The 26,114-nt window shown below is 45.4% G+C and overlaps 1 protein-coding gene across 15 annotated transcripts in view; it reads right to left on the bottom strand.

Moving 5' to 3' along the window:
- The window catches only part of FHOD3 (formin homology 2 domain containing 3), a 476,592-nt gene that overhangs the window by 395,038 nt on the left and 55,440 nt on the right, over nt 1-26,114 (bottom strand). For all 15 annotated transcript variants that reach the window (XM_043558633.1, XM_043558622.1, XM_043558632.1 and 12 more), the window contains exons 2-3: nt 21,881-21,987; nt 3,540-3,604 (exon numbers count right to left, since the gene is read on the bottom strand). In XM_043558633.1, the coding sequence (XP_043414568.1) occupies nt 3,540-3,604; nt 21,881-21,987 (172 nt within the window). The remainder of the gene's footprint in view (nt 1-3,539; nt 3,605-21,880; nt 21,988-26,114) is intronic.

The raw sequence follows: 26,114 nt of genomic DNA, 5'->3' as shown, positions 1-26,114 counted from the left end.
ATCCTCAATTCCATTTATTATCCCTACAATTATTCTGCACCTTTTCTCTTCAAGAGGAGATTGAGTCATCAGAGCCAGCTGGCCTTCTGAACATTTTTCTGGTGTCTGGAAATAAGATCACTTGCAGGGACCAACTAATTTATTTTCTCTAGCTAACCTCATAAAAATGCAGACCTTAATGCCAATCAGGTTTTTTTTTTCCTCCATCTGTATCTAAGTTCATGCCTACAACAGGACCATCGGTTTAAGGGATGGAAGCTAGTCATGCATCGTTTGCTGCAACATTTCATCAAGTGGTCATACCCAAAATGTACAAAGAAATAAGAATGAGAGTGGAGAAGAGCAAAGAGGTACAAATAGCTTAAGGGTCTCTCTCCACACCGAAATCCCATTCCAACTTCCTGCTTCAGCACTGCTGCGCTATCAGAAAAGGCCTCTGTTGGCTGCCAGCCATGACCTTCAAAGCAGCGTCCAGTGGCCTTTACTTTTGGGGAGATTGGCTCGGTTGCTGACCACAAAGGCTCCACGCCACTCTTGTCCCAACTGGGTACAGAGTTCCAAAGTTAACACTGGAGAATTCCAACGGCAGGTCACCTCCAATTCATCAACATGCAGTCCTGGATTCTAAACATTCCTATACTTAATAGGAAGTAAGAGGATTGTAGGGTGTAAAAAACGCTTTGGAGAAATTTACTTGATAGCATTTTAAACCCGAGCCCAAACCGATCCTGGATCCTTCCAGCCCAATCGTGTAGCGGGAAAGGGGTCGTTGGGGAAGTGGCATATGGTGCCAGGCCTAAGAACAGTCATTGTCTGATGTCTGTAATAGCTTAACCATGGCTTATATGGCAAGGATGGAAACCATCTGGAAAAGAAACAAGGACTCAACCAACTGTTATGAAAAAGGTTTTCCCCCCACTTGTCATGTTTTCTTTTTCTCCTTTTAACTGAAGATTGTTCCAGGTTTGGTTTATCCATCCCAAAGAAATCTCATCTAATATTGCCATTTGGAAAGGAAAAGAATATGTCACAATGGGGGTTGGTATTTCATACACATCACACATACATTCCATTTTCTATACATAACCAAAGGATAATATTTAGTGCTGTTACAATAAATCTATTCCAGATCTTGCCAATAATAGGAAACGGAACAAGAAAGGGTTTTTTTTGTTTTTTTTTAATACAAAGGAAAAGCTTTGACTCTTGGGTACCCATGTTAAGTTATACAGTCAAGCCCTCCCATCTGACACAATTGGGGCTGAGGTAATGAGTGGTGAGAACTAACTAAAGCACAAACTCTTTTTAAGGTAACAAATACCTTAAAACTTTATTTAATCTGCAGCTATCGAAATTGACCATCCCTGTTTGCCTGTTTTGAGATACGGCACGGTAAGGGTGTACACTTTCACACCCAAGCTATGGGTGTGAAAAGGTCATTTCAAGCTATGACCTTTCTTTGACTAAGAGTCTACTAACTAGAATTATCTGTGGACCTTCTGTCATGAACTCCTCCAATGATGTGGCCTGGGATTTCCAATCCCCGTTTCTGTGAAATCGAGCAAGAACGGAGATACTTGTGAAGACTAGAGCCCTTCTGGATTTTTTCCCATGTTCCCCAACTCTTTATAGATGTCCCAAACCCACCTATGTTGATGAATGCTTTGATAGTAACTAGTTTTGAATCTTGTCCAAACTATTCCATGTATTTTGAAAGCAGTGATTTTTATACTCCTGTTTAATCCGTTTATAAGATATTCACCTACTATTTCATTCCATTACTTAAGTCCAATAGCAAGCGCAATTAGCATAAGGAGGCTGGGGAACAAACACACCGATCCTGTCAGCACCTGGTTCAAGCACTCCAGCAGGAAAGCATGTGTGTCTTGGGAGAGCCCTGGACCAGCTGCTGGTGCTCGGTGCGCTATGGGGATAAGTTATGTGTTTTACATGCCACATGTATTACACGAGACTGTAGAATACCCAGGTTAATGCAAGTCAATAACATAGCTGTTTAAAAAACTGTACTTGAAATATTTATATTCCAAAAAAAGTGCATTTACCTAACAGGAATTAGTTCATTAGGATTCTGATCTAGCCTATTTTAGTGTTCATTTGCTTTGCCCTGCCTACTCTCATGGGAAATACCAATTCATATTCCTGTCCCCTATCTCTACTGGTTATCAGCTATACTTCAATATTTCACTTCAATGGTATTCAGCACCTTATATATTGGAATTTGTTCTAGATCTGGATTTGGGGGAAGGTGGGGTCATGCCAAGTCCTAGGTCACAGACCTTTTCATCAGGTAGATTTATGTATGATGGGAAAAAGTGTCAAGCAGGTGATAAAGCTAATGATTAAATATATATTGCCTATTTCTATAGTACAGAGTTCACGGTCACTCAGTGCTACAGGCAGCTGACACGTCAACAGCCACTACTGAGGCTCCTACAGACCTCACTGTTTCCAACATGATCAGGAACCCTCCCACCCCTGAGGTGTAGGAGTCTGCTATACAATTACTCACTGGCCACAAAAGTTGTCACCGGAGACCCTAACCTCCTTGCACACCTAATACCAGATGACTTTAAATTACACAGTTGCCCTCTACCTTCATCCCCTCCCTCCTTCCATCCCTGGTTCTCCAACAAGGAAATAGGGAGGAAGTGAAGGGACCAGAAACCATCCCTTCCACTCCACTCAGTTACCACATCCTAGGTATAGACTGGGCCTCTAGAAGATGACTTATGCTCTCTTAATTAGTGTCCTGAATTAAGACCACAACCTGAATAAAAGCAAAACTATTCAAACATGGAAAATTTCTACGTATAAAATAATTTATAGTTTTTCTTCTCTTTATGTTACTAGATACTTGCCTCAACTTGACCCGATGCCAGGAGGAAATCAGGCCCCGGTTTTAGATACCTTTCACATAAAAATTGTCTACGTCACATAAGTAACTGCTTTCGTTGCCATTCAACCCACATGTATAGATGGGAAAAACAACAGGTACAGGAAAATGGCTGCAGGAATGGCCCCAGTAGGGTTCTGGTATGATCACTGGCAAACCATTCTGAACCACAAGTACATCCACTTGACACGATATTGCTTTCTATCTACAGACGCCCCATCCTACACTGACCTGAGATTTCCCTGTCACCTGAGCATAGCCTGGAGGCTCAGCCCCCACTTCTTCACAGCAAGCTTCTTGGAGCCACCAGAAGGCATGTGAATATCACTTCAATTGGCTGGAGGTTCACACTAACACAACCCCATCAAGAATCTCATCAACAATCTGTCTTACCTCAAGCTCTGCTGACTAACCAAAAAGCAAAGGAAGTTGCAATGAAACAGGGCTTCAAAAACTATTGCCAAAAATGACTTCACTAAACTAATCACCTGTGGTAAGGACTAACCCCAATGAATAGCATACTCCCAAGTATTTTATTGGGATTAACATTTAGATGACATTTCTTATGACACATTTAATCACTCGAGGACCGATGGCAAGTTCCCCTTCTGCACCTGTCACTCACCAATGCAGGCATGGACCCTCACGGACAGCTGTGTCCTCAGGACGATGCTGTGCTTTTTGCCACGCCTAATGGAGACAGGAGACAAAATATACATGGGTATCAGAGCAGTCACCAAAAAGACACATACATGCTATCAATCAGCTTTAAGGTTCTGGCACACCCACCTCAAAGAGATTCTAGATCAGTAGGGACCTGTACAGAACAAGAATTTATCCAGAAATAACATGTCACAGGGCTTTCCAGAAAATAAAACAATCCGGTTTGATTCTGTTGGATGGGCACCCAGCTTTTATTACCAAACCTGGTCAACTCATCCCGTCCACAGAGTCTGCACATACCCATGCTGGGACAATTTTAAGATCTGTGCCCAAGTGAAATCCCTGGAATAGGACAACACAAACCTGCTTGATCATTCCCCTGACCACGATTACATTTTTGGATATAGAAGAAGGACATACACAGTGGAGTCACCACAAAGAGCTGGCTTGCTGTCCATCAGGGCAATACTGTTACAGCTTTTACTCTTCGCTCACAGGAAGGCGGGAGTCTACCCAGTAGCTTACAGGCTATTTATTCTCAGGAATGCCAATTTACACCATGCTTTGTCTCACCTCCTCCTCTTTCTCACTTCAGGGAAGCAACCAGGATGGCCCTGTGCCCCAACTCTGCTCCCGGGGTCGGGGGGTGGGGGGTGGGAGTGGGGGGGTCCTCCCACCCTGAGCTGAGGACTAAACCACATAGCAGTTAAGCGGATATATGGGAGAAAAGAGCAGACCTGTCTACCTAAGGGTAGCAAAGGCTTTGAGATTTGGACAAAGTGGGGAGCCGGTGGACAAAGATAAAATGGAGCCAGCCAACCAGCACAGTAGCAGATAACCTGCTGGCTCTCGAAGCTGCTGAACCCCCTGCCATCCCTCTTCTGGCAGCTCCTTTATCCCCATCAGGGCTTCCCCTACAGCACAGTCTGACAGTGCTTTCCTGCTTCCTGCACTTGTGGCTGTGTTGGAAGGAAGGGAACCAATCTGACCAAGGCACATGGTTAATATCGTGGTTATAAATTCACAATCACTGAAACAGTATATTTTATTCTCGAGACCAGGTAAGAGGACAAAGAAGTACGGTTTTTAAAATGGTTTCTTTCAAAGGAGAAAGGAAAACCCCTTGCATAGTCCTGCAAGAGAAGGCAGTAGCCTCCACCCCAGCAGCTGCTCGTAAGCACAAGACCTACATTTATGGTCCCTTCAGATCCCTCCTTTCTACTTTGTGTTCATCTGATGCTTTCACATTTGCCATGTGCAAGGCACTGGGCTCAAGGAGCTTGTAACAAATACACAACACTTGACCCATCTTCACAAGGTTGGATTCCTATCAACCCAGACTTCAAGACTTTCTACACACACACACACACACACACACGCACACACACACACACCCTTTTCCTCTTGACCATCTAGATGTTGACACTCCCTCAGTTCTTGTGATCATACTAGAAAGTCCTAAGCACATGGAACAGAATGAGGGAGAAGACTTCAGTGTGTTCTGGGAAAAGGCAACAGGAAAGGGGTTCCGGGACGGTGGGGTAGGGAGCAACCACCAAGTGTGTAGTTTCACCCAGAGATGGGCAGAAGCCATGCTTGGAACAATGACCAGAGAATCAAAGAGTGAAGGCCAGACCCTAATTATGAGTAATAGCCAACCCTAAGTCCACAGATCTGGAAGATTTTCTCTAACTCATGTTATCAGGAGTTATGAGTCAATAAATAAAGCATGGAGACAAAGTACATGCTTTAGACGCCCAGATGTGGAGGGAAAGTAGGGAATGGCCGGGTAAAATATTTCAGAAAACCTCAGGTTCTGGAAAAGTTCAGAAGGGCCAATTGATAGCCCTGCTTTTATCTTTAAACAATGACAAAAATCCAATGTTGAGGAAGTGCTTGTTTTCCCACAGATCTCTCCGGTCCCACAGTAGGCATGCGGTATGGTTGCTCTGGGATTCCAGGCACCTGCACGCAAACAAGGACGGTCTTCCTGAGGAAGCGATGGCAGGCACACCATACTGGAGGGGTCCTCTTTTCTGTGCTTGTACATTGAGAAAGCAAGCAATCGGCTTGGTTATGCTAAACCCTAAGGGAATTTATAAGGCCACAGAACAGGGGTGTCTGGGCGGCTCAGTCAGTTAAGTGTCTGACTCATGGTTGCCACTCAGATCATGACCTCACCACTCAGGCCATGACCCTGTGGTTCAGGAGTTCAAGCCCCACATCGGGCTCTGCACTGACAGTGCAGAGCCTGCTTGGGGTTCTCCCTGTCCCCTCCACAGTGCCCCCCACTAAATCTTAAAAATGACCACAGAAAAAAGGCCTGTTTCATAGTTTAGCACTTACAGTTCCTCTGCTTCAACATTCTACCTCCTTCCCCGCCTACCCCCATACACAAAATCCTCAGTGAAAGAAACCTGTGTGGAATTGGGGGCCACGGGCAGCAGCAGTCCCCTGAGACAAAGGAGGCTCCAAATCCCAGGAATTCCTAGCACAGAAGAGGACTAGCCTAGGCAGAGGGAAGTGGTGATCATGCAGGCAGGTCCACAGAAGGTGTCCTTCACCTCCCACCCCACCCCCCATTTCTCCCACCTTTGATGTGGGTGTCATGGCTATGCCCACTCTGCAGATGAAGAAAGTAAAGCTGGGCAAGATGGCGGCTTAGGAGGACGCTGGGCTCACCGCATGTCCTGCTGATCACTTAGATTCCATCTACACCTGCCTAAATAACCCAGAAAACCGCCAGAGGATTAGCAGAACGGAGTCGCCGGAGCCAAACGCAGACGAGAGGCCCACGGAAGAGGGTAGGAAGGGCGGCGAGGCGGTGCGCACTCCACGGACTGGCGGGAGGGAGCCGGGGCGGAGGGGCGGCTCCCCGGCCAAGCAGAGCCCCCGAGTCTGGCTTGCAAAAGCGGAGGGGCCGGGCGGACTGTGTTCCGACAGCAAGCGCGACTTAGCGTCTGGGAGGTCATAAGTTAACAGCTCTGCTCGGAAAGCAGGAAGGCTGGAGGACAAAGGGAGGGAGAGCTGCTGAGCCCCCTGACAACAGAGCTCAGTTTGGTGGGGAACAAAGGCGCTCGCCAGCGCCATCCCCCCCGCCCATCCCCCAGCCGAAATCCCAAAGGGAACCGGTTCCTGCCAGGGAACTTGCTCGCTCCACGCAAACACCCAACTCTGCGCTTCGGCGGAGCCAAACCTCCGGCAGCGGATCTGACTCCCTCCCGCTGCCACAGGGCCCCTCCTGAAGTGGATCACCTAAGGAGAAGCGATCTAAGCCTGCCCCTCCTGCCCCCGTACACCTTGCCTACCCACCCCAGCTAATACGCCAGATCCCCAGCATCACAAGCCTGGCAGGGTGCAAGTAGCCCAGACGAGCCACACCACCCCACAGTGAATCCCACCCCTAGGAGAGGGGAAGAGAAGGCACACACCAGTCTGACTGTGGCCCCAGCGGTGGGCTGGGGGCAGACATCAGGTCTGACTGCGGCCCCGCCCACCAACTCCAGTTATACACCACAGCACAGGGGAAGTGCCCTGCAGGTCCTCACCATGCCAGGGACTATCCAAAATGACCAAGCGGAAGAACTCCCCTCAGAAGAATCTCCAGGAAATAACAACAGCTAATGAGCTGATCAAAAAGGATTTAAATAATATAACAAAGTGAATTTAGAATAATAGTCATAAAATTAATCGCTGGGCTTGAAAACAGTATACAGGACAGCAGAGAATCTCTTGCTACAGAGATCAAGGGACTAAGGAACAGTCACGAGGAGCTGAAAAACGCTTTAAACGAAATGCATAACAAAATGGAAACCACCACAGCTCGGCTTGAAGAGGCAGAGGAGAGAATAGGTGAACTAGAAGATAAAGTTATGGAAAAAGAGGAAGCTGAGAAAAAGAGAGATAAAAAAATCCAGGAGTATGAGGGGAAAATTAGAGAATTAAGTGATACACTAAAAAGAAATAATATACGCATAATTGGTATCCCAGAGGAGGAAGAGAGAGGGAAAGGTGCTGAAGGGGTACTTGAAGAAATCATAGCTGAGAACTTCCCTGAACTGGGGAAGGAAAAAGGCATTGAAATCCAAGAGGCACAGAGAACTCCCTTCAGACGTAACTTGAATCGATCTTCTGCACGACATATCATAGTGAAACTGGCAAAATACAAGGATAAAGAGAAAATTCTGAAAGCAGCAAGGGGTAAACGTGCCCTCACATATAAAGGGAGACCTATAAGACTCGTGACTGATCGCTCTTTTGAAACTTGGCAGGCCAGAAAGAATTGGCACGAGATTTTCAGGGTGCTAGACAGAAAAAATATGCAGCCAAGAATCCTTTATCCAGCAAGTCTGTCATTTAGAATAGAAGGAGAGATAAAGGTCTTCCCAAACAAACAAAAACTGAAGGAATTTGTCACCACTAAACCAGCCCTACAAGAGATCTTAAGGGGGACCCTGTGAGACAAAGTCCCAGAGACATCACTATAAGCATAAAACATACAGACATCACAATGACTCTAAACCCGTATCTTTCTATAATAACACTGAATGTAAATGGATTAAATGCGCCAACCAAAAGACATAGGGTATCAGAATGGATAAAAAAACAAGACCCATCTATTTGCTGTCTACAAGAGACTCATTTTAGACCTGAGGACACCTTTAGATTGAGAGTGAGGGGATGGAGAACTATTTATCATGCGACTGGAAGCCAAAAGAAAGCTGGAGTAGCCATACTTATATCAGACAAACTAGACTTTAAATTAAAGGCTGTAACAAGAGATGAAGAAGGACATTATATAATAGTTACAGGGTCTATCCATCAGGAAGAGCTAACAATTATAAATGTCTATGTGCCGAATACCGGAGCCCCCAAATATATAAAACAATTACTCATAAACATAAGCAACCTTATTGATAAGAATGTGGTAATTGCAGGGGACCTTAACACCCCACTTACAGAAATGGATAGATCATCTAGACACACGGTCAATAAAGAAACAAGGGCCCTGAATGAGACATTGGATCAGATGGACTTGACAGATCTATTTAGAACTCTGCATCCCAAAGCAACAGAATATACTTTCTTCTCCAGTGCACATGGAACATTCTCCACGATAGATCATATACTGGGTCACAAAACAGCCCTTCATAAGTTTACAAGAATTGAAATTATACCATGCTTACTTTCAGACCACAATGCTATGAAGCTTGAAATCAACCACAGAAAAAAGTCTGGAAAACCTCCAAAAGCATGGAGGTTAAAGAACACCCTACTAACGAATGAGTGGGTCAACCAGGCAATTAGAGAAGAAATTAAAAAATATATGGAAACAAACGAAAATGAAAATACAACAATCCAAACGCTTTGGGACACAGCAAAGGCAGTCCTGAGAGGAAAATACATTGCAATCCAGGCCTATCTCAAGAAACAAGAAAAATCCCAAATACAAAATCTAACAGCACACCTAAAGGAACTAGAAGCAGAACAGCAAAGGCAGCCTAAGCCCAGCAGAAGAAGAGAAATAATAAAGATCAGAGCAGAAATAAACAATATAGAAACTAAAAAAACTGTAGAGCAGATCAACGAAACCAAGAGTTGGTTTTTTGAAAAAATAAACAAAATTGACAAACCTCTAGGCAGGCTTCTCAAAAAGAAAAGGGAGATGACCCAAATAGATAAAATCATGAATGAAAATGGAATGATTACAACCAATCCCTCAGAGATACAAACAATTATCAGGGAATACTATGAAAACTTATATGCCAACAAATTGGACAACCTGGAAGAAATGGACAAATTCCTGAACACCCACACTCTTCCAAAACTCAATCAGGAGGAAATAGAAAGTTTGAACCGACCCATAACCAGCGAAGAAATTGAATCGGTTATCAAAAATCTCCCAACAACGCGTCAGGCTCTGGGCTGATGGCTCAGAGCCTGGAGCCTGTTTCCGATTCTGTGTCTCCCTCTCTCTCTGCCCCTCCCCCGTTCATGCTCTGTCTCTCTCTGTCCCAAAACTAAATAAACGTTGAAAAAAAAATTAAAAAAAAAAAAAAAAAGGGGCGCCTGGGTGGCGCAGTCGGTTAAGCGTCCGACTTCAGCCAGGTCACGATCTCGTGGTCCGTGAGTTCGAGCCCCGCGTCAGGCTCTGGGCTGATGGCTCAGAGCCTGGAGCCTGTTTCCGATTCTGTGTCTCCCTCTCTCTCTGCCCCTCCCCCGTTCATGCTCTGTCTCTCTCTGTCCCAAAACTAAATAAACGTTGAAAAAAAAAATTTTTTTTAAAAAATCTCCCAACAAATAAGAGTCAAGGACCTGATGGCTTCCCAGGGGAGTTCTACCAGACGTTTAAAGCAGAGATAATACCTATCCTTCTCAAGCTATTCCAAGAAATAGAAAGGGAAGGAAAACTGCCAGACTCATTCTATGAAGCCAGTATTACTTTGATTCCTAAACCAGACAGAGACCCAGTAAAAAAAGAGAACTACAGGCCAATATCCCTGATGAATATGGATGCAAAAATTCTCAATAAGATACTAGCAAATCGAATTCAACGGCATATAAAAAGAATTATTCACCATGATCAAGTGGGATTCATTCCTGGGATGCAGGGCTGGTTCAACATTCGCAAATCAATCAACGTGATACATCACATTAACAAAAAAAAAGAGAAGAACCACATGATCCTGTCAATCGATGCAGAAAAGGCCTTCGACAAAATCCCGCACCCTTTCTTAATAAAAACCCTTGAGAAAGTCGGGATAGAAGGAACATACTTAAAGATCATAAAAGCCATTTATGAAAAGCCCACAGCTAACATCATCCTCAACGGGGAAAAACTGAGAGCTTTTTCCCTGAGATCAGGAACACGACAAGGATGCCCACTCTCACCGCTGCTGTTTAACATAGTGCTGGAAGTTCTAGCATCAGCAATCAGACAACAAAAGGAAATCAAAGGCATCAAAATTGGCAAAGATGAAGTCAAGCTTTCGCTTTTTGCAGATGACATGATATTATACACGGAAAATCCGATAGACTCCACCAAAAGTCTGCTAGAACTGATACAGGAATTCAGCAAAGTTGCAGGATACAAAATCAATGTACAGAAATCAGTTGCATTCTTATACACTAACAATGAAGCAACAGAAAGACAAATAAAGAAACTGATCCCATTCACAATTGCACCAAGAAGCATAAAATACCTAGGAATAAATCTAACCAAAGATGTAAAGGATCTGTATGCTGAAAACTATAGAAAGCTTATGAAGGAAATTGAAGAAGATTTAAAGAAATGGAAAGACATTCCCTGCTCATGGATTGGAAAAATAAATATTGTCAAAATGTCAATACTACCCAAAGCTATCTACACATTCAATGCAATCCCAATCAAAATTGCACCAGCATTCTTCTCGAAACTAGAACAAGCAATCCTAAAATTCATATGGAACCACAAAAGGCCCTGAATAGCCAAAGGAATTTTGAAGAAGAAGACCAAAGCAGGAGGCATCACAATCCCAGACTTTAGCCTCTACTACAAAGCTGTCATCATCAAGACAGCATGGTATTGGCACCAAAACAGACACATAGACCAATGGAATAGAATAGAAACCCCAGAACTAGACCCACAAACGTATAGCCAACTCATCTTTGACAAAGCAGGAAAGAACATCCAATGGAAAAAAGACAGCCTCTTTAACAAATGGTGCTGGGACAACTGGACAGCAGCATGCAGAAGGTTGAAACTAGACCACTTTCTCACACCATTCACAAAAATAAACTCAAAATGGATAAAGGACCTAAATGTGAGACAGGAAACCATCAAAACCTTAGAGGAGAAAGCAGGAAAAGACCTCTCTGACCTCAGCCGTAGCAATCTCTTACTCGACACATCCCCAAAGGCAAGGGAATTAAAAGCAAAAGTGAATTACTGGGACCTTATGAAGATAAAAAGCTTCTGCACAGCAAAGGAAACAACCAACAAAACTAAAAGGCAACCAACGGAATGGGAAAAGATATTCGCAAATGACATATCGGACAAAGGGCTAGTATCCAAAATCTATAAAGAGCTCACCAAACTCCACACCCAAAAAACAAATAACCCAGTGAAGAAATGGGCAGAAAACATGAATAGACACTTCTCTAAAGAAGACATCCGGATGGCCAACAGGCACATGAAAAGATGTTCAGCGTCGCTCCTTATCAGGGAAATACAAATCAAAACCACACTCAGGTATCACCTCACGCCAGTCAGAGTGGCCAAAATGAACAAATCAGGAGACTATAGATGCTGGAGAGGATGTGGAGAAACGGGAACCCTCTTGCACTGTTGGTGGGAATGCAAATTGGTGCAGCCGCTCTGGAAAGCAGTGTGGAGGTTCCTCAGAAAATTAAAAATAGACCTACCCTATGACCCAGCAATAGCACTGCTAGGAATTTATCCAAGGGATACAGGAGCACTGATGCATAGGGCCACTTGTACCCCAATGTTCATAGCAGCACTCTCAACAATAGCCAAATTATGGAAAAAGCCTAAATGTCCATCAACTGATGAATGGATAAAGAAATTGTGGTTTATATACCCAATGGAGTACTACGTGGCAATGAGAAAGAATGAAATATGGCCCTTTGTAGCAACGTGGATGGAACTGGAGAGTGTGATGCTAAGTGAAATAAGCCATACAGGGAAAGACAGATACCATATGGTTTCACTCTTATGTGGATCCTGAGAAACTTAACAGGAACCCATGGGGGAGGGGAAGGAAAAAAAAAAAAAAGAGGTTAGAATGGGAGAGAGCCAAAGCATAAGAGACTGTTAAAAACTGAGAACAAACTGAGGGTTGATGGGGGGTGGGAGGGAGGAGAGGGTGGGTGATGGGTATTGAGGAGGGCACCTTTTGGGATGAGCACTGGGTGTTGTATGGAAACCAATTTGTCAATAAATTTCAGGAAAAAAAAAAAAAAGAAAGTAAAGCTTAGAGAAAGGGGATCAACCGCATCAGGTCACATGGCTGGTGGAACAGACCCAGGCTGAAAGCAGGACGACTCCAGAGTCACCTGCACCATCCTGCCCTTTGCTGCAGGGTAACCTCACTAGGTAACCTTCCCCAGGGCTTACAAAGGGTCAAGAGAGGCATTCTTAGAGACTGGCTTAACCTCAAGGCTAAGAACCTAACAAAAAAGCACACGCATTAAAAAATTACAATGCAGGGACACCTGGGTGATTCAGTCAGTGAAGCATCCGACTCTTGATCTCAGCTCAGCTCATCATCTCACGGTTTGCAATATCAAGCCCCGCGTCAGGCTCTGCGCTGACGGAATGGAGCCTGCTTGGGGTTCTCAAAATAAGCATTTAAAAAATAATAAATGGGGGAAGAGAGGTTTTAAAAAATTATGATGCAAATGAAGAAAATATTGGCTAACCAAATCAGGTTTATTCGAAGAATTCAAGAATTACAGCAAGTTTCAGGTTTTATTTAGAGATGTATCAAAGATTGGGGCACCTGGGTGGCTCAGTCGGTTAAGCGTCCGACTTCAGCTCAGGTCACGATCTCACGGTTAGTGAGTTCGAGCCCAGCATGGGGCTCTGCACTGACAGCTCAGAGCCTGGAGCCTGCTTCAGATTCTGTGTCTCCCTCTCTCTCTGTGCCTCCCCCACTCACACTGGGTCTCTTGAAAATAAATGTCAAAAAAAAAATTTTTTTTAATGTATCAAAGGTCAATGCATGGAGGACACCAATCATAAGGACCCTTTAAATCTGATTACTTCCCTCCCTCCACAGCTTTCTTACTGGACATAATAGAGAAAGAGATTTTTATTTAATATGTGACCATCTCACTTTCACTGACTCTACAATCTTTTGGCTAATTCTTTTCGGCTTTAGAGAAATAAAAGCTATCTAATTATTTTATCCCCACTTTTTCCAGTAAATATGCCCGCATCTCCTGTTTCACAGCTTAAAACTGAGGAAATTAAATCACAGATATACTTTTCCTCTGCTCCCAATAGGATACTAGGTCAGCCTGGGTTCAGACAATAATCCTAAATTGTTAACATTTATGGAAAGCTTATTATGTGCCAGGCCTGTAACTACCCTCTTTTTAGTTAGACTTCATTTTTAAAGACAAGTTTTAAGTTCACAACTCCCTTCCTCCAAAGGATCACCCCAGCCTCTCTGGTCCTTAACGCTTCTCACCTGGGTACCAGGCCTCTCTTTATGCAGATTTGGTCTTCACAAGATTACTACGAAGTAGGTTACATGGCCATTTTTACAGTGAGGAACTTAAGGCCCAGAAAGGTTAAGCAACCTTGCTGAGGTCACACAGCTAGAAAGTCAAAGAGCTCAGGCTCCTCCCATCAAGTCTGACCCCAAAGCCTGAACTATCACCTCCCTACATCTGCCTCCCAGATTGATGTTCCTTCATTCCCTTGGTCCACCCATGTTCAAAGGTGTCTACTTTGTGCTGGAGAGCACAGGATATGCCAAGGTAAAAGGTACATCCCGCCTCAAGACAGGTAAAGAGAACTCCTCTCACTTCACAGCAAAGTTATGTGTACAAGGAATGGACACACATCCCGCTGTCCTTTCCCTTCTTCCCAGGGGCCGGGAGGCAGAGGAGAAGGTAAAAGCTGAAGAAACCACTCTGGACACACAGATGGAAGGATTTTGAGGACGTGACAGCTGTTCTACCAGACCTAAGGATGACTGTCTGTTTGAACTCTTAAACAAGAAACAAATTCATCTTACTTTTTTTCCATTTATTTTTTTTTTTTTAAGACAGAGTAGGAGCCCAGGAGAAGGGCAGAGGGAGAGAGACAGAACTTTAAGCAATCTCCATACTCCACATGGAGCCCCAGGCGGGGCTCCACACCACAACCCTGGGATCCTGACCCGAGCCAAAACCAAGTCGGACACTCAACCCACTGAGCCACCCAAGTACCCCCAAACTTATCTTTAAACCTTCCTATTTTGGTTCGAGATCTACCCTAACCACTACATGCTTTCTTGCCTTAATGATGCTAGAAGACGAGCAGCCATATTTGAAGGGTGATCAAATAGGAAAGATGGAAGTCACATCCTAAAGAAGGCAAAGTAGAAGGATAAAATAAGTCCGGGCTCCTATGAGCGTCTTGTCATCAACACATCATCCTTCAAATGGCCCTAATTACCCTCATTTTAATTGGACCTCGTTTTTAAAGAGAAGTTTTAGGTTTACAACTCCCTTCCTCCAAGGGATCACCCCAGCCTCCCTGGCCCTTGATGCTTCTCACCTGGGTCCCAGGCCAATGTGTCTCACCTGGCCACCTCATACCTCGAGTATGGCTCGACACAACCTCATTTGCAGGAGCCCTCTCCCTCTCCCCAGATGGCTCCCACCCCAGAACCTTGCCACTTTTCTCAAGTCACTGTTACCCAGCTATTAATGTCATGTAGCCCATTTTACTCATGTTTTGCTGTAATCCGTCAACTAGTACCAGAGCTCTAGATTCACAGCACCCCCCCCTTCCCACCACATACCCCAAACCACCCCCCAACCCCGCCTTCCTCAGCTATCAGGTTCAGGTACACTAGGTCACAGCGGCCACTTTCCCTGGTACCTGATTGACTTCTGGGAGGGTTCCTTCTTTGTAATTCAGGTCTCTTCTGACGCCCACCCACACCTTAAAGCCCAGAGCCCACCTCAGCTCACCCAGGACCACCTGATGCCATCTTTGTCCAGGGATGCAATCTGACATTTGAAACTACTTAGAGCCTTTCTACTCCCACAGTCCACTCAGCATAGGAGTTCATTCTCTCCTGTCCGATTTCCTATAGAACTGTCTCCTTCACACAGCCCTGAAGGGCTTTAAAAAGCACCACTGCCCGGGCCAACCACCAAAGTTCCTATTTTATTGGTCTGAAGCTGGGCGGGAAGAAAAACTGTTCAAGTTGCTTAGGTGGTGGCCGTATTCTCCAAGACGGAGAGCCTATGCTATAGGCTTCTGACCAAACATCAGACCCCCTGAGGAGCTCTTGAAGAGGCCAGAATCCCAGGCCCCACACCAAGCCTCCTGCAGTAGGTGCCTAGAAGACAACATTTAAAAAAAAATATATATATATATATACATATATATATATATATATATATATATATATATAGTTAAGCTTATTTATCTTGAGAGAAAGGTGTGGGGGCGGGGGGGCAGAGAAAGGGAGAATCCCAATCAGGCTCTATCTACACTGTCAGCAGAGAGTCCAAAGCAGGGCTCAAACTCACGAACCGTGAGATCGTGACCTGAGCCGAAATCAAGAGTCAGATGCGTACCCGACTGAGCCGCCCAGTTGCCTAGAAGTCAGCATTTCTAAGCAGGTTTCCTCCAGGTTACTGATAGGCAGCCTAGCACTGGCCTAGGACTGGTGGACAAGGTTTTGCGTGGGGAGAAGTTTCACAGCCTTTCAATAGATTCTCAAAGAATTCTTTGTATCCCAAAAATGTCAAGTTTGAAGGAATATGTAATCTTCCTGTCCTGCGGTGTGATGTGGGGGTTAAAAACCTTATCCAATCACATCTTTACCTGTGTCTCCTTTGTTTCTAGGTCTAGAATACAGAAATCACCTAAAATACATACTGAACCTACATCTAAAAACCTATTGAACCTGAAAAAACAAACTATACACAAAACTCCTCCCAAGTTGAAAGAGACTCCGGTTAGGGCATGGATAGGAAGCAACGAGCAGTTTTCCCCCTTTTCCTCGTAAGGCATTACCTTCAGCTGAGAGTGCAGGCCTGGGGCCTGAGGCTCCTTTAGCAAATCACTGAAGGTTACGGTCTGCTGTCTTCTCAGTGTGGGCAAGGCTCAAACTGCAGACCACCAAGCCTGCCTGCCCCTGGTCGCCGTGAGGGAGACAACCAGCCCTTCCGAACAAAAGGTGCCATCCTGGCAAGTTCAGTGCTCAGCTCTTCATTGCTGATTTCCCCCATCCAAAACTTTGCATATGCACAAACTGCACAGAAACGTCAGGGGTCCGTGGACCCACACACACATAGTTTCTGGAGGCTCATGAGCTACAGGTCAAGAAGTTAGGCATCTAAGCGTCAAATGAGAGCTCCCCCCAACCCCTTGGGGCCCCGAAGCACATCAACTGCAAAGCTGACGCCCCAGCAGACGGGCTCCCCCACCTGCATTCAAGTGCACACAGAGCCTTCCCCATTGCACTGTCGTCTGCTCAGCGTTGGCTGGGTGGGGGGGGGGGGGGTCACACTCCCTCACTCAACTTCCGGCAGCATTTTCAGGAATGGTCTTTCCAGGCAGTCCTGGAGGGCTTTAAAAGCACCTCTGCCTGGGCCCACCCCCAAGTTCTGATTTCATTGGTCTGAAGCTGGGCAGAGAGGGAACCTGTTAAAGTTCCTCAGGTGGTGCTCATACTCTCCAAGACTGTGCTGTAGGTGCCTGAGCGAACATCAGACCACCTGAGGAGCTCCCCAAGCGGCCAGGATCCCGGGCCCCACGCCAACTTCCTAAAGCAGGCACCTAGAAGCCAGCATTTCTAGGCAGCTTTGGCCAGGAGTATTTGGCTCTAAGTACCTGCGAACGTTCAGCCCTTTCCAGCCCTGCCTGGCCTGACACCCTCCTGTCTGAGCCACAACCCTCACACTGCCAAGCTCTCCCCACCCCCCACCACTACCCCACACGGCTGGCCCCCGACTTCCCCACCACCACTCAGCCCTGTGAGGACAGGTATGGTGGCGGGGAGCAGTTAGCAGCCCCCCTGGCAGATGAGGAACCTGGGAAGGAATCAGAGCTGACCTTCAGACGCAGACCTGAACGGAGCCAAAGGTGAGCACCCTGAGTGACTGAGACAAAGGCAGGAGCCCCAGGAACACATGCCCCACGTGCAACAGCCACACTGGTCCTCAGAGCACTCGGCAGCACTGTGCTCCTCGAGACCCTCGTAGCTCTACTGCGTTCCCTGCAACGGCCCCCTCAACCTCGCAAAGCCACTACCCTCTTCAGGGCCAACCTCTGGCCCCACCTTCTCTGTGACAGATCCCTGTGCCCCCCGGCTGGCACTGGTTTTCTTTCAAAGGAGGTGGAAATAAGCAAAAAAGAGGCAGGGGCAGTCTTTCTGGCCCTGCTCTGCCCTGCGGGCAAGGATCTCGCTTCGGTTGCCCTAACTTAAAGAAAGGAGATTTCAGAGCGGTTCACCCGCCTGGGCCCCTCCAGGTCTAAAATCCAGTGATTCCCGTTTCAGTGTATCTCCTCAAATTCTAACTGTAATTATAGTAGAAGATACTACTTCTGAGTTTGTATTCTATGCTGGGAACTAGCTTAATGTTTCAGATACTACACATCATCATAGCTTTGCCTGCATCAACCCAACAAGGATGTGATAGGATTATCCCCAGTTACTAGGAAGCTGAGGTTCAGAGAGGTGAAGTAGCATCCCCACGGTCACACAGTCATGAGACTAACCGCAGGGCCCATGTCCTCAACCACTACGCCGTGCTGTTCCCCACCGTGCTCTCCTCCAGTGCCAGAGACCTTGTTGGTATCCCCACTGACATGGGGAGGGAAATGGACTTGGGTAATACTGTCCTCATTTTATAAATAGATTTTATAAACCCCTATTAGAGATAAAGTGGCTTGTACCAGGTCACACAATGGCAGGGTCAAGAATAATAATCCAGGGGGTTCAGGGCTTCTGTTTCCACTACACCATGCTGTGGTTGCTGATTTCCCTGGCCTTGGAAGGCAATAAATCGACCTGGCTCCATTTTGGCAGCATAATAATTGCTTTGTCCTTCTACCTTTGAAGGTCTTTCTCCTCTTCTCCAGTTAGCGATAGCTTACGTGATAATTCTAAACAAGCAGTGAGTTAATTTTTAGTCTTGGCATAAAAGAGCAGGGTAATGGACAAGAACAAAGAAACTCCTCCAGCAAGGAAAATTCTCTCAGAACACACTGTACAAAAAACCCTACCGTTTGCACACTACCTGCCACACGTCTTCATTATACGGTCACAACATTAGCAGATTTTTGCTGTAATTCACACAAATCAAGAGAAAGAATGGTTTCGTTTGCCCTTTTCATACCTCAAAAAGGCAATTCTTAACTAGAAAGAAATTATGTTTTAACTGCCATTTGTGGGAGACATGAGCTTTTAGGCACATGACCTTTGCCAAATGCCACACCTCCTAGGAGAGGACTTAGCAGGGACACTCAGCACAAATGACACTGCAGGTGTATGTACCCAGACACGTCCCACCTGTGTGGGAAAACTCAGCCTTCAGGCTGCTTGCAGCTAGTTCCCAGCAATTTGCCACATGCTGCCAGAGCTCAGTGGCGGTAAATGACCCAGAGACAACAGAGTGACCCGGCAATGCCAGGACAGCATCACCCTGGCCTGTCTTCTGCAACCTAGGCCAGGGACAGAGGAGTCTCCCCACCAATGTCAATAAAGGTAGCTTCTTCATACTCTTCTGGACAAAAAGGAATGTCATCCTGAGTACATTCCAAAGGACAAGGGGTGGGTCACCACAGACCCAGACTTTTTCAAAGACGATACAAAGCCCCATCTTGGGTGAGTTTGGAGCCCACCTGCCAAAAGCACAGCTACCCAGCATGGTCTGGCTACCTTCTCCTGTTCACAGTTTCCCACGTATGAGTCCTGCCTTCTTCTCTTGCCATGATTCATCTTGGGTTTAGGGTGCAGAAATGGGGTCATGGCTGGTCCCCTCAGATGGACCGATGGCCAGGTGATGATTCACAAAGGAACGGAGTGAGAAAGTAAAGCCCCAGGATCTCCTCTGGGAGCTTACAGCAGGGTTCCTGGCTCTTGAGGAATGGCTGCACCTGACTGCTGACGCGGACAGTGCCAGATGATGGCAGCAAATGTGTCTTCTCTGGAGCCTCCGTGCAGTGTGCTTGAGTGCTATTTGAACTAAATCCAGCGTTTTAGCCTGGGACCGATGATGTCCTTGCATGAACCAACCTACGTCACCCAAGGTGCCAATGCACATCCTGAGTAAACCTGAAATGCCTTTGCCTGAAGCTCTCGGGATGGCTGGGGGAATACACACTTGCAATCAGTCTACCTGTGTTCAAACTAGGCTCTACCCTCTACCCTCTGTCCCTCTACATAGGACATGTAATCTAACTCCTGACCCTCAGTTGTTTCAGATGAAAAACAGAAACAACCAAATCCAGTCACATGACCACTAAGATGAACTATTAAATGCACATGCCGTGAATAAGGTGGTTGGTATAGTGGCTAGCATAGCAGGCATTCTGTAAATGTTATATTCTTCTCCATTTTTAACTTTTGATACTGGTGTCTAATGTAGTGTTGCTTTTTTCCCCTAAGCTCCCAACTCCAAATAATTCAAATTTGGATAAAGAAAAAAAATCAAACAGGGCATGGTCTTCAACTATAACACCAATAGAGACATTTTTCAGGTTGACAGCAGTCTACTCATAACACTCCTGGAGTGAAGTCATCCAATTAGACGGTCATCCAGCCTGAATTCTCACATCTTATATAAAGGGATGTCATTGTCAAACACTTGGTAAAAACCATAGCAATGGGTGCGACTCCTGAGTGGCTCAGTCGGTTGAGCATCCAACTTTATTTAGCTCAGGTCATGATCTCATGATCCGTGAGTTTGAGCCCCACTTCTGGCTCTGTGCTGACAGCTCAGAGCCTGGAGTCTGCTTCAGATTCTGTGTCTCCTTTTCTCTCTGCCCCTCCCCCACTCACACTCTGTTTCTCTCTCAAAAATAAATACACATTAAAAAACAACTATAGCAATGGAATCTTCTCAAGTCTATCAATCTAATAATGTTAATTTTTTTAATGATGATGAATAGAATCTGGTGTGACATAATAATGATACCCCTCCTGTGTGTACGGCCTATCATAGTTTTCAGGTCTGTTCCCACACACGGCTGGGTCCTCAGAAAACCCTGCTGGTTCCTACCAAGGACCCTAGCCTTAGGGCTCATGGTCATGTTTTTCAGGACTCCATTGTGGAATCCTGCCATTTACCTGGTCACCAATGTTCAGTAAGTACCTATAATGTGTTGAAAAAAAGCTAGATGACAGATATTCAGACAGGCCCAGTTCTGACCTAGTAGAGCTTTAGCAGCAGATAATTGGGGGACAATTAAGGGATAAAGGACTGTAAATTGTGGCAGGTGTTAAGGCAGGGAAAACTAGGGTCAGGTAGAAAACTAAGAAGGCTCCCACTTTCCCTCATTTATTGAGCCCTTCGTGAAGAATCAATATTCATCTGGCTGTAATCTATTTTTAACTTGGGCAAGGCAGCCTCAGAGCAACTTTTGCAGAGATCCTCAAACATCAGATTAATACAGCTAAGCATTATTTGGAAGCAACAAGAAATCTCTGAAGGTTTCTAAGGAGGAAGGTGATGAAATCAGAGATATACTTGATTCTGAGTGGATGAGAACAGAAAGGAAGGCAGGGGGCCCCAATCAAAAGGCTATTTCAATAACCTCATAAATACAGGAACAGCTGACCATATGTTCATATTCCTACTGTGATTTTACTTTCTGTACACATCTCTGATTTTTTATGTGTATTGTTGTATTCAGATTCACAGCAATCAGAAGTATTAAGCATTCTAAATGTAAGCTGAAAGTAACTTGATGTTGATTAACATAATTACTAATTATTTTCCCCACTGTGATGAGTTCAAAAGATGATATAGGACAAAATAAACTACTAGGGCATCTTCCAAGGAAACTAAATACCCAGAAAGATATTATAAACAATGCTTAAAATAGTTGTCAACTACTAAAATCTAGAAAATATTAATTTAATTATATCTGGCTTAAAAAAAAAAAAAACAAGTTAGGGGCACCTGGGTGGCTCAGTCTGATCCTTGATTTCCGCTCAGGTCATGATCTCACAGTTTCACGGGTTTGAGCCCCACATCAGGCTCTGTGCTGATAGCATGGAGCCTGCTTGGGATTCTCTCTCTTCTTTCTCTGCCCCTCTCCTGCTCATGCTCTCCCTTTCTCTCAAAATAAAAAAATAAACTTAGAAAAAACTTACAAGCCGCTTAACTAAACTATGCCAGAAATTTCCCTGCCCCTGAGTGGCCTCGTCAAGAAGAATAACTCAAAATACAAAAGGGTTTGCAAATACTACTGGTCAGTCACTTGCATCTCCCTTCTTTTGCCTGACTGTGAGTGAAGAGACCGTCAAAGCTATGGTGGTTTCCCCTGAATATTTTAAGGCCTTAATGTACCCCCCATATCTTGGAAAGTTGGGACTAGTCAGCAGGGACAACCATCGCTCTTACCCAGCATCATCCTGGAAGCCTTCCAGCTCGTCCCGCTGCTCTGCCAGGGTGGATTCCAAGTCCAGGTAGGCGCCATTGTGGGAGAGCTGTAGCGTGCAGTCGTCGAGCTGCAAGAGAAAGAGCCTTTAAGCCTAGCCTCCTCCTGGGATGGGGACTTTGTATGGAGAAATCACTTCACATTGCCCTCATGTGTCTTTTGAAATCAAGCATTATTCTGAAATTTGGATCATAACTTGGAGAGGTTATGTGTTAGTACAAACAAATTGGAAGCAAACTCCATTGTGAGTAGACAGAAATAACACCTAGTGAGGGAGTGGCACTGACACCGTCTGGTCGATGTGGACAGAGGAGGAGAAGGAGCCCTCTGGTGCCAGTGTCACTTTCCACTCTGAGGGCCCCAGGAATAGCCATGGAGGATGTGCCGCGTGGAAACCAAAATCATAATGCTGATGTGACCACAGATTAAGAGTCACAGAACATGTCATTTCCTTTGATTGAGTGAGAAGCCTGCTCATTCAGATTCTATGGTCATACCTGGCACATTACGATGAGTAGTTGCTCAATGAGCATTTTTACAGTTGAACTAAAAGAGCCATTCTCCACGTGAATGACAGCCGATCCAAATAACAACGTACCGAAGGAGACATTAGGTCCCTTTGTTACTAGTCTAATTTTTTTCAACTTATTTAGCACTTACATGTTGTTAATTATGTTCCATACACAATTCTAAGTATTTTACATATATTACATCATCGGATGCTCACACAAACCCTATCCATTTCTATTGTCATCCCCCTTTAACGATGAGGAAACTAAGGCACAGACAGAGATTGCTACGTGCCCAGGGTCACAACAGGTAAATGGCAGAGCTGGGATTTGGATGCTGGTAGTTTACTTCGAGGCCATGCTCTCGATCACTACACCACTCTGCATCCTTCTATGGCCACGAACCTACAGAGGACTTGAAAATATCATGTTTGTGGGGCACCTGGGTGGCTCAGTCACTTAAGCATCTGACTCTTGATTTCAGCTCAGGTCATGATCTCATGGTTCATGAGTTCGAGCCTCACATCGGGCTCTGTGCTGACAGCGTGGAACCTGCTTAGGATTCTCTCTCTCTCTCCCTCTCTCTCTCTCTCCCCTTCCCTGACTTATGCACTCTAAATAAATAAATAAGTAAATAAATAAATAAATAAATATTTTTTAACTTTAAAAAACATAAAAAGAAATTTAAAAAGACAATACCACACTTGCAAAATGTAGTATGTGTCATCTCAGTGTTCTGGTATAGCCAAGACAATGCCACAGGTGTGCCAACCCCATTCCCTTTTCCTCCTGGGCACAGAGAACACATAACTGAGTACCGACCAATGGAATTTCAGTGAAAGTAAAAAGGGCCCCCAACAGGCCGGCCTTAGCACCCCTGCACATCCACCTTTCTTCTCTTGCCTTTGGCCGGATGCAGAGAAGCCAGAGGAGGACTCCAAAGTCTAGAAACCAGCAGCGCTCCAGACAGGAGGAGCACTGGTTCCTTAATCACCACGTGGAAGAGAGCGTTCTGTCTCCCAGCATCCACTAGCCATCCTGGCTGATGATAAGAGCCAGACAAGAGCCTTCTCTGTGATAAATCATGCAGATTTTGAGGTTGCTGCAGCAGCCAGCATTACAGGACATTTAGAAGGATCGATACACTTAAAATACAGGAAAATATTTTACTAAAGATGAACATTATGAGGAAATCCAACTTCATGCTTGATTTCCTGGGCTGTAAGGGTGGTTCTCAGTATTCATCTACCTGATGAGCCGAGGCTCTTATTCCAAAATGAGAAGAGATTGGGGGAAAGTGAAGGCAAGTATTTAACTACTTTAAAACATCTAGATAAATGCCTGGTAATCCTCCCACTATAAGTGAGATTTCAAACAAGGAATTAGGAATTAGTCTCTTTTGATGGAAAAGCTTTGCTCATTATCCTTGACAAGAGAAAGGTAGGCTGTCGACTTGTCTAGAATTGGCATCTCTAACAGGCTGCTGATTCTTGTAGAGACCCCGCGGCTCCTGTTCCTAGTTATCCTCAACAGAATGAAAGGAATTTGTTTTTTCTTATTTGTAAGAAATACCTAGCTAAATCATTTGAAGGGGTTAATCCTATTCGATTCACTTATTTTATTTCTCCAATAACAAACTGCCCCTCTTAACTACTCAAGGCCTGCTGGTGAGGTTCAGCATTCTTAACTGGCATTTTACAGATAGATCATCTGATCCGAAAAAGAATTCAAACCCAAGGATCAAGTTGGCCAAACTCACTGTATTGTGGCATGAGAGGTGCGCCCAGGGTTTAGGGGAAACACGCGGAAAAACCGCCTCCCCCAGCCTGCGGAAGAGGCAGACAGGAAGGATTTCCTGCAGAAGGCACCTCCTGGGTCAAGGGTCTCCTGTGGACTGAAATCAGACTTGATCACTCCTAGATGGAAAATTCCATCAGAAACTGGACCTATTAACACTAAACCATGTGTCGAGCTAGAATCACCACAGCTCAGTCTTGCTTCGACCTCCTGCTGATGTTAACTAAGAAGACTTACTTAGTCTGTCCTGTTGGGAGGACCAACACTTGTGCTTACCTTTAATCCCACTTATAATCAACAGACCAGAAGATGGGGATAAGGAAAGCCCTATAAGCCATAACAATTTCTTTTGCCTCAGCCCCCGGAAATGTGTGAGTCCAGAGAAAGAGGTTTTTGGATAAAGAGTTTCTGCTTCTCCTCAAGGGGGTGTGAGTCATTCAGAGGCTGGGGTCCACACTCAGGCCAGACAGACAGAACAAAGTCAGAGAGGAAGCGTGCTCTGGTGTGGAAAGATGCAGAACGTGCACATGTATGTGGTATAAATACTCCCACCATGGCCGGTTTCAAGCCACCAAGGTGAAGTCACTGAGTGTGGAGTTGGAAAAAGAGACATAGCACCCCCCATTATACAGTATTTTCACCACAGAGTTACAAGAGATGTCAGGAACCTCAAATGCATGGGTAGCAGTACAATATAATCAAACCATTAAGAAGTGACATTTTGAGTATTTATTACCTTTGTTTTTAAGAGAACTTATTTTAATTGTACACTTACATAATTTCATTTCTAATAACAGCTACACTCAACAACACGCTCACAAAATCCCCCAGAATTGATCTCTCAGCCCCCTCCGGCCACCCGGGCCAGCTCCAGCATACACGGCCTGTGGCCCTCCCACTCATTCAGTTGGGGCACCTAGCGTGGAGAGACCAGGGAGGACCCCGTGCTGGCTTTCACCCCACCCAGCCCTATGCTGATCTCCTCAGTGGGGGCAGAGGCAGGGCTCCCCCGCCACCAGCAGATACAGCCCCATTCTTACTGGCCACCGTGGCCACTTTGCACATCCTCTCCATCCCACACCTTCTGACTTTATTCTCAGGAGCCTGAGATGAATACGAAGACCTGGTTTTCTTCATTCACCTTCACCCTGGCCCACCGAGTATCTGCCTCGGACGCTCCCAGCCAGCCTGGAACCACAGCAGAACACCCCACAATCTCCCAGCCTCTGACAACAGAATCCCAAACGCTTAGCCGGACTGCCTGTTCTCATCATCCCTCTCCTCACATTCAGGGCATCATTACTACCCTTTCCATAGTTCCATTTTAACAAAATTATATGTCAGCCACGGGCTGGGCACCAAGGAACACATAAACGCTTCCTCCCCTCAAAGATCATTTTATGGAGTAAATATAACACACAAATAGAACGCAGGAGAGAAAAAAAAAGCCATTTAAACCAACTGTTATAATGTGTGGACGTTCATCCTCAGTCGTATTCCTTCTCTATAATTAGCAGCCACGGGCTCCCGGGACCCAAGCAGCCTCCATAGAAATGCCCCAGTCCTCCCTCCAGGAGAAAGGCCGCCATTACTCCCTAAGCCAGTGTCACAACCCTGCTCCCCTAATTAACAGATGGGCAATTTGTGCTAGTGAATTTAACTAAAAAGGAAAAGATGAACGTGTGCCTTTTAATCTGTCAGGAAGTGTATGCGGAGCTACAGGAAAGGGTCCACGTCAGACATCACAGCCTTTAGCAAGCGGGATACACGTGCACAACGGGGGTCCCCACAGCACAGGTGGCCTGTGAAGATACCACACAAGTCAACACACACTGCCTGCTCCATTCCATAACACAAGCCCCACCTCATCGGTGCACCCGAGACACATGAG

This window comes from Prionailurus bengalensis, chromosome D3 (genome assembly GCF_016509475.1).
Source record: "Prionailurus bengalensis isolate Pbe53 chromosome D3, Fcat_Pben_1.1_paternal_pri, whole genome shotgun sequence".
Taxonomy (NCBI): Eukaryota; Metazoa; Chordata; class Mammalia; order Carnivora; family Felidae; genus Prionailurus; species Prionailurus bengalensis.
The sequence above is the reverse complement of the archived record's forward strand: the minus strand, read 5'-3'. Positions and strand labels throughout refer to the sequence as shown.